At 41.1% G+C, this 16,541-nt stretch overlaps 1 protein-coding gene across 1 annotated transcript; it reads left to right on the forward strand.

The window, feature by feature from the left end:
• Positions 1–2,037: 2,037 nt before the first annotated feature.
• LOC306702521 (protocadherin beta-16-like) lies at positions 2,038–4,461 on the forward strand (the record flags this gene model as incomplete). Its single annotated transcript, XM_079168158.1, has 1 exon — positions 2,038–4,461. The coding sequence occupies one exon, from the start codon at positions 2,038–2,040 to the stop codon at positions 4,459–4,461; it is 2,424 nt and encodes an 807-aa protein (XP_079024284.1).
• Positions 4,462–16,541: the final 12,080 nt, after the last annotated feature.

Consider the following 16,541-nt stretch of genomic DNA (forward strand, 5'->3'; position numbering starts at 1 on the left):
TGTCCGCGCAAGGGATAACGGGGGACTAACTGATTCTTGTAAAGTGATTGTCGATGTCGTCGATATCAATGACAACGAACCTCTGATTAAAATCATGTCTAAATCAGCTGTTATATCAGAGAGTGCAAACCCCAACACAGTCGTTACAATGATTAACATCCAAGACCCAGACTCGGGTGAGAATGGTAACGTTCAGTGTTTTATAAATGAGAATATTCCTTTCGTTTTAAAATCGACTTCAAATCATTTCTATAGTTTAGTGACAGACAGTGAATTAGACAGGGAGAGATCATCTGAGTATAATATAACTGTGACCTGCTCTGATGAGGGAGTGCCCTCCCTCTCCGGCAGCGTCACTATCACCTTAAAGATCTCTGATGTGAATGATAACACGCCTGTCTTTGAGAGGAGCTCATATGAGGCCTTCATTGTAGAAAACAACACACCAGGTCTCTCTATATTCACAGTGAAAGCCAGAGACGATGACTGGAACCAGAACTCCCGTGTTTCCTACATGCTGGAGGACTCCTCTGTTAACGGAGTGCCAGTCTCCTCATATGTATCCGTTAGTGCTGATAGTGGAGTCATCCATGCAGTGCGCTCTTTTGACTACGAGCAGATCAAAGATTTCCACTTCCGCGTCAAAGCGCAGGATGGAGGCTCCCCTCCACTCAGTAGCAATGTGACTGTGAAAGTACTGATCCAGGACCAGAACGACAACCCTCCTCAGGTTCTGTACCCAGTCCAGACTGGTGGCTCTCTGGTGGCTGAAATGGTGCCTCGTTCAGCAGATGTGGGCTATCTGGTCACTAAAGTGGTGGCTGTTGATGTGGACTCTGGACAGAATGCCTGGCTCTCCTATAAACTGCAGAAAGCCACAGACAGGGCGCTGTTTGAAGTGGGCTTACAGAATGGAGAAATAAGAACTATCCGCCAAGTCACTGATAAAGATGCTGTGAAACAAAGACTGACTGTTATAGTGGAGGACAACGGGCAGCCCTCTCGTTCAGCTACAGTCATTGTTAACGTGGCGGTGGCGGACAGCTTCCCTGAAGTGCTGTCTGAGTTCACTGACTTTACACAAGACAAGGAGTACAATGACAACCTGACTTTCTACTTAGTGTTGGCTTTGGCTGTAGTTTCCTTCCTCTTCATCACGTGTTTAGTGGTTATTATATCAGTGAAGATCTACAGATGGAGACAGTCCCGCGTCATGTATCACTCCAATCTCCCTGTGATTCCGTATTATCCACCACGTTACTCAGACACTTTGGGGACAGGGACTCTCCAACACGTGTACAACTACGAGGTGTGCAGGACGACTGACTCCAGAAAGAGTGACTGTAAATTCGGCATAGCCGGTAGTCAGAACGTGCTGATAATGGACCCCAGTTCTACAGGAACGATGCAGCGGATACAGAGTGAGAAGAGCATCCTGGATGAACCAGACTCTCCTCTAGAGGTTAGAAATTGCTATCTAAGTCACTCTCTAAATCCCCTTTCCTCTGATCTTCAGCACCTTGGAGAGCAACATGTGTACATATTCGATACCATTTTTCTTTTTCAAGTTACATTTCCATTGTCTCTTAGAATAAGTATTACGTTTTCATATAATATTTTTTTCCATACATCTCATGTTCTCCATTTAGGCGCCATCAATGATATACTAGTACCAAATAATATTGGCGAGTCACAAAAGACGTATATTTTTTTCCTTTGCTTTTTTTAATTCTTTACCAGGCATATCAGTTTGTTTTGCACTTTTCAAATGTAATTTTACTTTATGAACTCGGAGTGCCGCTGTTGGCCAGTCTGTATTATATTTACCGCAGACTCATTGTACCTCCCACAATGTCTTTATTTTAAGAGAGAGAAGGAAACAGAAGCAAAGCACACTGTCTGGACTTTACCGGAGATACAGGGATTTTTAACACATTGGGAATACGCTTTGAAAACCGGCGTTGACTGAAAAAGATCGCAGGGCAAATCCCCTAAAGCCATAGCTTGTTTTACACTGGAATAACGTCGGGCAGAACAATGAGAGGGCAAGTACTGTCGTGTTTCTTGGTCCTTTACCTCAGCTTGGTGCTCGGACAGGTCAGCTACTCCATCCCCGAGGAAATGCCAAAAGGTTCTCTTGTAGGCAACATGGCGAAGGATTTTGGCTTAGATGTTAAACGACTAAAATCGGGTAAAGCTCGCATTTTTACTCGAGACAGTGACGAATATATTGAGCTGAATAACGAAAGAGGAGTCCTCCTCATCAAAGATAGGATAGACAGAGAGATGCTCTGTGGACAAACGACGCCTTGCGCTTTGCATTTTAAGATTATATTAGAGAATCCGATGGAATTTTACAGTGTAACCATTGAAATCACAGATGTTAACGATAACTCTCCGTCATTTGAAAGGAACGATGTCAAATTTAAAATTAGTGAATCCGCTGTGAGTGGGGCTAAATTCATATTAGATCGCGCAGTTGATCCTGATGTAGGCTCAAATGGGTTGCAAACGTATAGACTTGAACCGACAGACAATTTTGTTGTTAAATTACATGATCAAGCAGATGGAACGAAAAACGTCGAAATGGTCTTAGAGAAACCTCTTGACAGAGAAAAAAACGAAGACCTTTCTTTAATTCTGACGGTGGTGGATGGAGGAGAGCCGCAGATGACAGGAACAATGCAGATTGTAATCACTGTTTTAGACGTGAATGACAATGCCCCTGTTTTTACGCAACCTATTTATAAAGCGTCTATAAAAGAAAATGCACCACTAGGAACAGTTGTAGTGACAGTTACTGCAACAGATGCAGATCATGGATCTAATGGAAGAATAACGTATTCAATTTCGAGTATTTTAGATCATGCCCGTGGGTTATTTGAAGTAAATGATGAAAGTGGTGAAATTCGGCTAAAAGGAAATGTTGACTATGAAAAAGCTCGAACATTTCAAATAAACATCCGGGCTAGTGATGATGGAGGACTAGTTGACTCATGTAAAGTGGTGGTCGACGTGATTGACATGAATGACAATAAACCCGATATCCATGTATTGTCAAAATCAAACGTGATATCAGAAGATGCCAAACCCGGTACTGTTGTGACAATGATAAATATTGAGGACGCAGACTCCGGTGAAAATGGTAGGGTTCAATGCAGTATAAATGATAATATTCCTTTTGTGATGAAGTCTACAACCAATGATTTCTACAGTTTGATTACAGATAGTGAATTAGACAGAGAGACCGCCTCTGAGTATAATATCACTGTGACCTGCTCTGATGAGGGAGAGAACTCCCTCTCCAGCAGCGTCACTCTCACCTTAAAGATCTCTGATGTGAATGATAACGCGCCTGTCTTTGAGAGAAGCTCATATGAGGCCTACATTGTAGAAAACAACACACCAGGTCTCTCTATATTCACAGTGAACGCCAGAGACGCTGACTGGAACCAGCACGCCCGTGTATCTTACATGCTGGAGGACTCCTCTGTTAACGGAGTGCGAGTCTCCTCATATGTGTCCGTTAGTGCTGATAGTGGAGTCATCCATGCAGTGCGCTCTTTTGACTACGAGCAGATCAAAGATTTCCACTTCCACGTCAAAGCGCAGGATGGAGGCTCCCCTCCACTCAGTAGCAATGTCACTGTGAAAGTAATGATCCAGGACCAGAACGACAACCCTCCTCAGGTTCTCTACCCAGTCCAGACTGGTGGCTCTCTGGTGGCTGAAATGGTGCCTCGTTCAGCAGATGTGGGCTATCTGGTCACTAAAGTGGTGGCTGTTGATGTGGACTCTGGACAGAATGCCTGGCTCTCCTATAAACTGCAGAAAGCCACAGACAGGGCGCTGTTTGAAGTGGGCTTACAGAATGGAGAAATAAGAACTATACGCCAAGTCACTGATAAAGATGCTGTGAAACAAAGACTGACTGTTATAGTGGAGGACAACGGGCAGCCCTCTCGTTCAGCTACAGTCATTGTTAACGTGGCGGTGGCGGACAGCTTCCCTGAAGTGCTGTCTGAGTTCACTGACTTTACACAAGACAAGGAGTACAATGACAACCTGACTTTCTACTTAGTGTTGGCTTTGGCTGTAGTTTCCTTCCTCTTCATCACGTGTTTAGTGGTTATTATATCAGTGAAGATATACAGATGGAGACAGTCCCGCGTCATGTATCACTCCAATCTCCCTGTGATTCCGTATTATCCACCACGTTACTCAGACACTTTGGGGACAGGGACTCTCCAACACGTGTACAACTACGAGGTGTGCAGGACGACTGACTCCAGAAAGAGTGACTGTAAATTCGGCAGAGCCGGTAGTCAGAACGTGCTGATAATGGACCCCAGTTCTACAGGAACGATGCAGCGGATACAGAGTGAGAAGAGCATCCTGGATGAACCAGACTCTCCTCTAGAGGTTAGAAATTATAGTAGAAGCAAACCACGACCATCCTAATGTTCAGTACCATGGACAGAGACACGACATCTATATATCTATCTATCTATCTTCCTTATATCTTCCTTTCTATCTTTTTCTCTCTCTTTTTTTTACTCATGTATCTATCATGTTTGTAAAGTAAGAATATCTCAATCCGTATTGTTAAAAATATTTCTGTAGTTTCTGTTCAAGTCCCTAAGTGCCGCTGTTGGTTAGTTTGAGGAAAGCGATCCTATTTTCCTGAGTGAAGTCCTCCCTCGTCACTCTGATGCGTTCAGGGCTTTATTATAATCGTAACTATAGACTGACAAAGACGATCCTCAGCAATGCGCTCATGATCATTTGGTCGAATTTTGATACGGTGGTTTCGTAATTCTACTCGGATTTTACGAAGGCTCTCGTCATGATCGGTGTTCTTTTTTGTGGGACTGAAAGAAAATCATTTTCATGGTGGCCACTGCTTCTCTGCATTTGTGTCGCAGACATGGCTCTCGGGCAGGTCCGTTATTCTGTACCCGAGGAGATGGCTACGGGGTCGGTTGTCGGAAATATCATTCAGGACCTAGGCTTGGATGTTCAACGGATGAAATCTGGGCGGGCTAGGATATTTACCGAGGACGGCAGTGAGTACATTGGTCTTAATGCAGAAAAGGGAACTTTGGTCGTGGCTAAAAGAATAGACAGAGAAGAATTGTGCAAGCAAGTGTCTCCCTGCTCTCTTCACTTTCAAATCATTCTAGAAAATCCAATGGAGTTGCATCGAATTGATGTAGAAATTACAGATATTAATGATAATGCTCCGTTTTTCTCCAAGAAAGAATACAATTTCCAGGTTATTGAATCTGCATCACCGGGGGCTCGTTATTCGCTTGAGAGTGCTAAAGATCCCGATGTAGCACATAACACCCTTCAAACATACAAACTCAACCCGACAGATAATTTCAAATTGAATGTTGTCTCACGGCCTGATGGCACAAAATATATTGAAATGGTTCTTCACACGTCACTTGACAGAGAAAAACAAGAAGAACATAAATTAACTCTGACAGCATTTGACGGTGGTAATCCTCAGAAATCGGGTTCTGTCAAAATAAATGTGGTCGTTTTGGATGCCAACGACAATGCACCAGCATTCAGTCAGTCCGTTTACAGAGTAGCCGTTCCTGAAAACGCTTCTCGGGGCACTGTTATTGTAAGAGTCAGTGCAACTGATAATGATAAAGGAGCAAACGAAGAGGTAGTGTATTCGTTTTCCCAACATACCGATAGTGCATCATCCCTGTTTAATATGGATGCCCAAACTGGGGAAATGACCGTAGTTGGTATGTTAGATTATGAAAAAGCTAAACATTATGAAATCGATATCGAAGCTACAGACAAAGGAGGGTTGACAGACACAAGCAAGGTGCTAATTGAGGTGACTGACCTAAATGACAATGCCCCTGTCATAAGCATAATTTCCCTCTCCAATCCCATACCAGAGGATTCGGCTCCAGAAACTGTCATAGCGATGCTCAATATCAAAGACCTGGACTCAGATAAAAATGGCCAAGTTAAGTGTTTTATTAGCAAAGATTTGCCTTTCAAAATCAAGTCGTCATCGACTAATTTCTATAGCCTGATGTCTGACGATGTTTTGGATCGTGAAACAGTGTCGGAATATAACATAACTATAACTGCAATGGACGAGGGTTCCCCGCCTTATTCCACAAACAAGACAATTCATTTAAGAATATCGGACGTAAACGACCACGCCCCAATGTTCCCTCAATCATTTAGCACAGCTTTCATCACTGAAAATAATTCACCTGGCATGGCACTCCTCTCTGTCAAAGCAAGTGACAAAGACTATGGCAACAATGCACGCATTTCCTATTTCCTTGAGGATAGCCAACTGAATGGATTGTCAGCCTCTGCTTATTTTTCAGTGAATGCAGAGAGTGGAGAGATACTTGCTGTGCGTTCCTTCGACTATGAGCAAAGAAAAGAGTTCCATATTCGCGTCAAAGCGCAGGATGGAGGCTCCCCGCCACTCAGTAGCAATGTGACTGTAAAAGTAATGATCCAGGACCAGAACGACAACCCTCCTCAGGTTCTGTACCCAGTCCAGACTGGTGGCTCTCTGGTGGCTGAAATGGTGCCTCGTTCAGCAGATGTGAGCTATCTGGTCACTAAAGTGGTGGCTGTTGATGTGGACTCTGGACAGAATGCCTGGCTCTCCTATAGACTGCAGAAAGCCACAGACAGGGCGCTGTTTGAAGTGGGCTTACAGAATGGAGAAATAAGAACTATCCGCCAAGTCACTGATAAAGATGCTGTGAAACAAAGACTGACTGTTATAGTGGAGGACAACGGGCAGCCCTCTCGTTCAGCTACAGTCATTGTTAACGTGGCGGTGGCGGACAGCTTCCCGGAAGTGCTGTCTGAGTTCACTGACTTTACACAAGACAAGGAGTACAATGACAACCTGACTTTCTACTTAGTGTTGGCTTTGGCTGTAGTTTCGTTTCTCTTCATCACGTGTTTAGTGGTTATTATATCAGTGAAGATCTACAGGTGGAGACACGAGCGCGTGTTTTACAAATCCAATGGGAATCTTCCTGTTATTCCGTATTATCCACCCCTTTACGCAGACGTAGGAGGTACCGGTACGTTGAAGCAGGCATTCAGTTACGAGGTGTACGGAACGACTGACTCCCGGAAGAGTGATATCAAGTGCTCCAGACCCTTCAGTCAGAGCACTCTGAGTGCTGACCATAGTGCTACCATGACAGTGCCAAGGCATAACACAGAGTCAGAGATTTTGCTCACAGAGGTGAGATCAACCACTTCCTTATTCCTTATTTCTTTAAAACCTTTCTTTTTAATTCATTTTGTATTAATTGGTTCTGTTTTATATATATATATATATATATATATATATATATATATATATATATATATATATATATATATATATATTGCCAAAAGTAATGCAAACTATTTAGTCTTTTTTTATCTCACAATTCATGTTGTGGTTGGATTAAACATTATTGGGTTTAAGAAATACAAATTGTATAAAAGATAGTGGAACAGTTTACTTTTGATGATTTAAAAAATATCATACTTTCTGTCACTTCTTAGGCAAGTTTTAACATTGCACATTTCATTGTGCCCCCTTTCATGCCCAGTACCTTTCTACTGACCAAATATTGCCCCCAACACAATTTGAATGTTCTCCTAGTTTTGCTCTTCAAGTGTAACCAGTAATGTTCCAAATCCTTACTGCATATACTTCAACACAGTTGTTGATTTTCCAGCATGCTTTAAACAAAGGCTTTACCTGTGTCTACGTGTGGTTTCATATCTTATTTGTAAGGTACACTGTGTCAGATACTTCTTACTTTTGCTCCATGATATCTCCTCCATGATGCATTTGTTGCTGCATTTTCCAGCCCAATTAGTTTATCATATAGTGCATGGGAATTATATGCAACAACCTTGCTATTGTGTGCTGAAAAACCATGTATAAATAGGTTCAGTGTCTATGTTTAGATCCCTTTCAACTGTAACAGACTGACTACTAGCTTACTGTTTGTGCAAGAAATCAAAGAAAGAGATGCTGGCCATCATCCCATCTAAAGCATTGCTACAGATTTTTTTCTGCATAGAAACACACAGCCACGCAGTGCACTACTTTTTCAGTGACCTAGTTCCCTTCATAACATGGTACAGCCATGGGCATAGGACTACACACACAGAAAAGGAGCAGGGATAGATGCATGCCAACTATAAGAAAGCGAGGTAATGAAAAACTGATACAAAATGAAAATATTGGCACAATGATATTGATTAAGAAGTTTAAAATGTGGTATTGGGGAAGAGGGAATGGTCACTGCTGGTGCTTGGAAGATTGAGAACAAGGGAGAAAAGCAGTGTGATGGAGAGGCAGAGAGAGGCAGCGGGGGAGGGGTAGAGGCACGTGGTAACCGGCACAGTCTCACCATCCCTGTGCAGCATTCGTGTTAGTGATGCACAGCAGCCATTTTGATCTGCAGCCCTCTTTGTCTGCTGAGGTAGAAGGCTCAGGGAAGTCTTATGTGTGAAAAAGTTGGATTTACTGACTGCCTGTAGAGGACACAGACAGCCTGAGATGTTTCTTGACAAAACATAAAGCAATCAAAGGCGAGAGAGAGAGAGAGAGAGAGAGAGAGAGAGAGAGAGAGAGAGAGAGATGAATCTAGATCTAAATATCATTAGTTATATAACAAATGACATGGGGAAGTTAGAAGTGATGTGACAAATGAAAACTGACCTAGAATGTATTCAAATCTAGCTGTCCACAAAGTCTGTAAAATATTTTAATCAGCATCATACAGGCTGCTCAGAGTTACACAGTGAGGGACTAGTTTATGATGTGCTGAATATGAAAGCTGTGTGTTGCGTTTTAACAGTATGTGTGTGGTGGACTGGGCACAAATAACCCTGTTGTAATAATGATGCCAGTGATGAGGAAAATAAAGGCTGTTGTATTTTAAATTGAGTGAAAATAAGATCGGATAAAAGGCCACATATAGCGTCATTTAAAGATCCAGCTTGATGCATGAGTGATGACTAAATGCTTGTATGATGTGGATGAGGAAAGTCTGTCTGCAGTTATGTTCAGTTCTCTCCAGTATCGGAGGAAGCATCACATCAACTAGTGTGCATGGCCTGGTTGCTCTGGGTGGTGTATGTGTTTCAGTCGTAAAGTCTGCAGGATGTTCTGGCTGTGTGCAAGTGGAAGTGGAAGTTGACAAACTACAAAGCAGAAACGTAGGTTAATTGTCTTAACCCCCAAATCTGCTAGAAGCAGTCTGTCATCATTATCGGCCCACATCTGTCTGTGTTACCTGTTTCAGCTGCGGCTAAACCATTATGTCTCATTTTTTTTCAGGGTTGTTAATAGAAGGTTTTTACTGAGTACCATAAATTCTTTTGGCCAGTGTCTCCATAGGGGTCAAAGCTCACAGAAACGACTTTTCAAGCAGCTAAATAGTTCAGCCTGTTTTGTACCTTGTACCGCTTTAGCGTGTTGTTGTTGTCCTTTTTCTGTTAAAAAAAACCTACCGTGGAGCTGTCATCATTCATTGTGTTGTTCAACTTGTTACTGACCACAAAAACTATAATCACGTGCAGAAGCTGCTGGTTCCCACAGGCCCAAGCTCTTGTTTAAGTGTCCCGCCTTCCGAGCTGTCTGGTGAGCAGCTGTGTGCCCATGTGTATGCCGTTGGGGCTGGTCCACACACTGTGAACTATGTGAGTTTGTGGATGTGGTTAATGTTTGTACTACAACCCTTTGTTGTATTTTTGTTTACAAGATTTCCCAGATAACAGGGATCTTAGGGTGTGACTTAATTCCCACAGAGCAGACATACTACACTTTAACACATTGATCTCAATATCAGTTGATGATATCAATAGGAAAACAAAAGTACTCCGCTCCTGTGCAAAATACTCTCTCCATGTGATGACTGTTGCTGTCTGTCCCTCTGGGACTGTTGTTATGCTGCTTTATACAAAAGGGCACATTTAAACTGGTACAGGATTGAGCCCTGCAGTTGGAAAGCACCCCTAAAGTAAAGCTTAATGCTCCCCTTCAGCAAGCATCCACACTGCTTAAATGCTAAGGACACAACAGTATTCTACTTGACTCTGACTTAGGAAGTAAAAGGTATATTTTCTATATAAGTATATCAGAATAAGGTGACACAGGCATTATTAGTGAAGAACATATTTTGCATGTAGCAGGTTAATACATTACCTGGTCAACAATGTACAGTTGACAATGATTATGGTGCAGATATCACTTTTACTTTGTTCCTCAGGTGCATCAGATTGAAAAAGTGATTTGTGCACCAGGTTTATTTACAATGAAACAGATGACAATACAATCATGTACATGCAAACTTTAATTAAGTGTACCTTTCCTTGCATGAAGGTGTGTAAACCTGACGTGTGTGCTTGAAAACATACAGGAGATGCTGCGTTTGGATGTGCGTTTGTGTCCCAGAGGTTGAAGTGTGGAGTTCTGCACTGGCGGATTCTCTCTGAAGGATTACACTAGGGATTACTTAGAACTGTGTAATATGGGTTAATGGCAAAGTTGTGTCAAGCACTGAAAGACTCCATACCAACACAAGCATTGCTAACATATATTCTCAAAAGTCAAATTTTGACATCAGTGCAGTGCATGATTGCATCTGTGTGTTTGATTCTCCTAATCAAACACACACAAATGTAGTAATGGGATTCGGAAGAAGGACAGAGTCTTGCCTTCTATGGGAGTAAAGATGTAGTGGAAAATTATAATTATTATGTTATTGTAGTTACATGATATGACTTCCACATGTATCATAGATTATGTTCACTTCGTTATTCTATTACAGCTTAAATGACATTTAAAAAATGTAAAAAAACAATTTGCTTTGCTAACTGACAGTTACTCAGTCACTATAGTCATCATTGTGTCAAATTGCAGCTAAAACTGGTTAGCCACTGTTCAGCAGTCATTCTTGGTTTCCAACAGTCTCCCTTTTTCATCCTGATCTCATTTTCTGCATCCCTCCCCTCCCCCTCTCCAGCTGCACCACTCTGCTGCAGAGAGAGAAAGAGCCAGAGAGAAAGGGAGAGGAAGATTGCTCAGTGTAGGACATTTTGTTCCATCTATAAAAAGAAATTATACACCATACGGTGTCATTTCATCCTTGTGTAGGTCGCCGTGTCCATGACAAGAACAAATATATCCTACCTATCACTTTTCAGCCATTTATCAAGAGATGCTTTATTAACCAGCAGTCCATAAACATGTGCTTTGTTTATCATCAAAGTATATATCAACAAATGTGTGTGATCATCATTTATCTTCCTTCCTCTGTCTTCTTTTGTGTCCATGTTGTTTTTGTAGCTCTTTTTTTTTTGCCACCATGGCCAGCTCACAGGAAGCAGGGTGGGATGCGAGGAAGGGAGGTGGGATGTGTTACCATAGCAACAAGCTGACTCACTGGCAGGGCTGTACCATTTTCCACTGAGCCACAGGGGGTCAGCAGCAGATACAGCCTTTAAGCTGTGATGGCTCCGTGCATTTGTTGATAGTTTGAGGACAGGAGACACCCCCGTTTGGAGCAAATAGGTGAAGCATCCTCAGACTTGGGGTGACAGATGATAAAGAAAGGGGAGGGGAGAGGGTGGTCATGGCTGCTCTTGATATTTGCCTCCCTGTTTGTTTTACCTTCCCCTGTTTCAAGAAAACCCATGTCCATGATTCGTATATTATCTAACATATGGGCTTAAAATACCCAATTTCTTGTTGAATTTTTTGATTCTGTTGAATGAAAAGAACAACATCCTTTTGGTGTCTTTTTTGTTCTTCTTTCATGTCGACCTGTTTGTTTGGGATGGGTGTGTTTTTTGGACCAACATTGTGTTATTACTTAAAATTCGTTCCTGTGCATAAACGAAAGGTATATTACAGGGTATCATTTCAACTACAGTACACCAGTCTCTGTAGAAAAACAGTAGCTGCTTTGCTTTGTCTAAGAAGCTTATATTGTCTCTCACAAAGACACTCATACACACATCAGCTGTGACAAACACAGGGTCACAGAGCAAAGAATCTAATTAATAAGGCATGGCTTTATCTCAGGGCATCGCCTCGAGGCCCCCTGCTGTTGCTTTTAGGGTAGTGGCTTTGTGCAGCAGTGCAGTATTTTGGTTGTGATTCATACATTGTTGGTATAACCAGGGTTTCCAGTTCCCTCAGCAATGATTGTTTTAGTGTTTTGGTGTAAACTGAAGTTGTTGTACTGTACCAAGGTATGTTAATGCTTCTGTTGGAAGGGCAAGTTGATGGTTGTACCCACTTTCTATTGTGTAGCATAATCTAACATACCATAAGTGAATGCTGTTGAAAATGATTCACAAAACAATGACTGATTTTTGGTAAGGCAACCACACTGAACTGTAACTCTGGACTGTGTGGGGTCATTCTCTATCCACTGATAATGATCATCATCACACATACAAGGACATCAGTGCTAAAACAATGTTTCTTTGAAGATCCATCCTCTCTCTCTCTCTCTCTGTCTGTCTGTCTGTCTGTCTGTCTGTCTGTCTGTCTGTCTGTGTCTCTCTCTCTCTCTCTCTCTCAATCTCTTTCATTCACACATAAATACACTCACATGGCAATATGTTCCCAATTTTTTTCTGTGAGTTTGATAATTTACACCCAGCTTGGTTCATTCTTTAATCAATAAAGGTTATGTCCCAAAAATCAACTCGGTATTGTTAAAACAAACAGCTGTAATTGTTATAGTAGTATCATAATATGTTAAATTAATGTATCATACTTTTGTATTTGAATACTTTCTGTTGAAAGATAAGCCACAATGTATTATTACAGTATGTGCTGATGGAGGCTCAATCGTATCATTATACTGACTGAAGGCTGAAAAAAGATGCAGATCAAACAACACATAATTGTTTACATATTTTTAAACTTTAATAGTTTATGTGCACACACAGCAGACTCTTTTTGTGAGCAATCCAATCATGACAGACAATTTACTATCCACCAAGACTCTATGCATCACCACATGAATCACAACACCCATTTGTTGTGAGCCACATGGTAAGTATGTCTGTTGCTTCCCAAAGCCAGAATCTATATGCTGACCACCAGTCTAACTGACATCCTTTGTTTCTTGTTTTTCTCTTTCATGTGTTCCTCTTGTTTCGTCTGGTGCTGTTCCTGTCTCCTCCCTAACTCCTGTTAAATCCTGACTCACCAAATAAGGTAAGAAATAGTTTTCATCTTTGTTGTTCACAGACATCAAACACAAAGAGTGGTACAAACGTTCATGATTCTACAAATAGCACTACACTGACAACAGAACATCATACTCCAGATCACCGTGTAGTAACAGAATTCAAACACAGACTATAGCAGCAGACACTGAATGTTTTACAGTGTCCAAACATTACACATTGGCACTGAGTTAGATTAAGGTTAATCAGATTTTTTTCAAGCGACAGATCTTTTCACATACCTCACAAAACGTCTATCAACGCTGATGATTGCTTCAATCAGGCGTTGGTGGACACATTGTTTGTTGACAGCTGATTGTGTGTGACGGTGTGAGTGGCTTTATGTACAATGTGTTCATGTTATATGTATTGTGTTTTTTTCTGATTGGGGTGTCATTATCCCATGAACATAATTTGCAATCTATATTGTGGACGATTTATTTGTAATACTTTTCTCTGGGTAGTGAATGATATGTTTAACTTTTAGACTGTAATCTATTTTGAATCAATGTTTTAGCTCTTTTCTACATACTCCCTTCTTCAAGGTAAGCACTTTACACTTTAACAAGAAGTTGGACAGCTCTCCCTACTAACAGGCTTATGTGGTTTAAGGAGAGTATTAGCAGAGGAAACCAGCTGGTAAAGTTACTTGTGCTTGAATGTAAGTTGCAGTGCTTATACTGTCCAGCACTGTATCTTAGATTTTAGCCTGTGTTTTTGTGCTCTGGACCACCATCCACTTTAGTCAATCATAAAGAAAGATAGTACAGTTGTTAAATACACTATTGGAATACAGTGGGTTAAGAAACTACAGCACAAGTACAACAAAAATGCACACCATGTGACACAAACATGTTAAGAGGGTGTCATAAGACAACCTGCAGTATCTAATGTATCAGAGGAGATTGACTCAAATGTCTTGACTCAAATCAAAGTCCAGCAAAGTGTTGATTCATTTTTGAGGATGTAATTTGTGGTGTTGATGTACTGGATTGAATTATATTGTAAGGCGTTTTTCACACGCTCACTTGCCAGTGTTTTAGGTACACCTATTTAAAACGAATGCAGCATAATACAGTCCTTAAATAAATAATTTCACATTTTTGTTGAAACTGTTTTGAAGAGGTTTTGGTTAAACTTTATGATCATTATGGAGGATGAGGTGTTCTGTTAATTACCCTATCCCCAATCATATCAATAGGGTGGACTAAATAATAGAAAAACATGCCAGGATACCACAATACAATTCAACAGCATCACAGACTGCAGCCTCCAACATGTCCTTACAGTTCAATCAACACCTAATATTCAAGACTGTTGTATTAAATGGTATTCATGTTCTCTAGGTTGCCTAATCAACTGGAAATGAGTGTATATGTAATTGAGGTAGAAAAATACTATAAATATAAATGTTTAGTATAGTGTTGACCAACACTATATGACCAACACCTCACGCTACAGCTTTAAAAACACATACAACTGATTTAACACACAAACTTCTAACTTAGCAGACTCAACCAAACCTAAACATACCTTAAGATGGACAGTAGATGGTCTCTTGTATTGCATCCTACATGGGTTGCTGTTTTTAAAATCATTCAGTGTCAATTAATCTGATACAGGTTAGGGTAATATAATTAAGCATGAACTGATCACTGCCATTAGCTCTGTAACCTCACAACAAGTTCAAATCCCCTGGCTTACTTTTTTTTGGTTTTTTATTGGAGTACATGTCCATCTCGTTCTGTGTGGGTGTTGAAGTGCTTGTTCATGGATGTGTGTTGGCATTGTGATAGCCTGATGACTTGTTCAGTGAGTAACCTGCCTCCTGTCCTGTGTATGCTGGGATAAGCTCCAGCCAGAAACAGGATAAGTGGGTATGGAAACAAAAATGAACGGATAGATGGGTGGAATCGTTTTAGTCCAGATTTTAGTTTTAGTTGTAGATCAACAGGAAATTTCAAGTGTGAATGAAATGAATGTGTGCTTCCAAATGTTTACATCAGAATTACAATTTGCGTGTGTCCTAAGTCTTTATTGGGGAAGGTCTGATTTCACAAACCCCAAATTATTTATAATATATTTATTTATATTTATTTATTATAGAGTTACTGAATTTTTTCGCTGATAAAATACCAGTACTGTAAAGTTAGCGAGCATAATAGTGTATTTGAAATGATCAAAACTTGATCATTTAAAATGTGACAATACATTATTGAGCTTGTTTTCCTTTTGTATTCATAGCTCTTTTCGTGGCCTATGTTTGCAGCAGTAAAATCTAATTAGGTGTTTTAGTCTTCTGGCCGATCACCTTCTGTATTTATTCCTGTAGGCTGTAGGAGAAATAGTAAGGAAGTTGATTTTTTGTTTTGTTTTTTTTGTTTCTTGGCTGCCTGCTGCCTTCATTGAGGGCATGTGGGGCTGTCTGCCTCTCCAGCAGCATGCAGCAGCAGCAGCTGGCCGCCTGTGTGGCGCTGTCCACACGTGTAGTGCTGAAATCAGCTCAGGCGCTCTCCCCCTCCCTCACACTGCCTCTCTACATCTCCCTCTGTCGCCCACTTCCATTCACAACAGATGTGTATCGCAAATACGTATTTATGGGGGTGTATTTTTCATATTAATTTACATATGGTGTTACCGATTATTTTACCATTAGCACCATTTAATTTACGCATTTTGCAAGTGGAGGGATATTGCATGATTTTGGTTCATGGTTTTCAGAATGATTTGATTGTCAGTGGTGACCAAATATATGCAGGATGAACGTGTAACACCGTCTATAAAATGGAGAGAGAGAGAGAGAGAGAGAGAGAGAGAGAGAGAGAGGGAGACAGGGAGACAGGGAGAGAGAGAGAGGGCGAGAAGCACCATCTGCCCTCCCCCTCCCTTTTCATTTGCTCTACAGACCTCCATACGGGTATTTTACGTTGGCTGCTGACAAAATTATTTCTCCGAGGCTTGTGGAGAGCTGGGAAGACGTACTGACGTATGCAGGCTGCATTGGCTTTCTCTGGCCACAGGAAGGCAACGAAGAGCCTTCTCAGCCACACAGGCATGTGCATGCATGCAGTTACATATAGGCAAGAGAATATATGATGGTTTAACACAGAGCATTATATGAGTGATCATAAAAGGCTCAGACATTCAGTTATGTATAGAACACTAGATGTAGTCATCTATTATCCACAGTGCTTATCAATAATAAATATATCATATAGTTTTCATATTTATATGTATGGTCTTCAAGTACACATACAAATCGTTGAAGGTGATTG

Source organism: Pholis gunnellus (assembly GCF_910591455.1).
Source record: "Pholis gunnellus genome assembly, chromosome: 10".
Classification (NCBI taxonomy): Eukaryota; Metazoa; Chordata; class Actinopteri; order Perciformes; family Pholidae; genus Pholis; species Pholis gunnellus.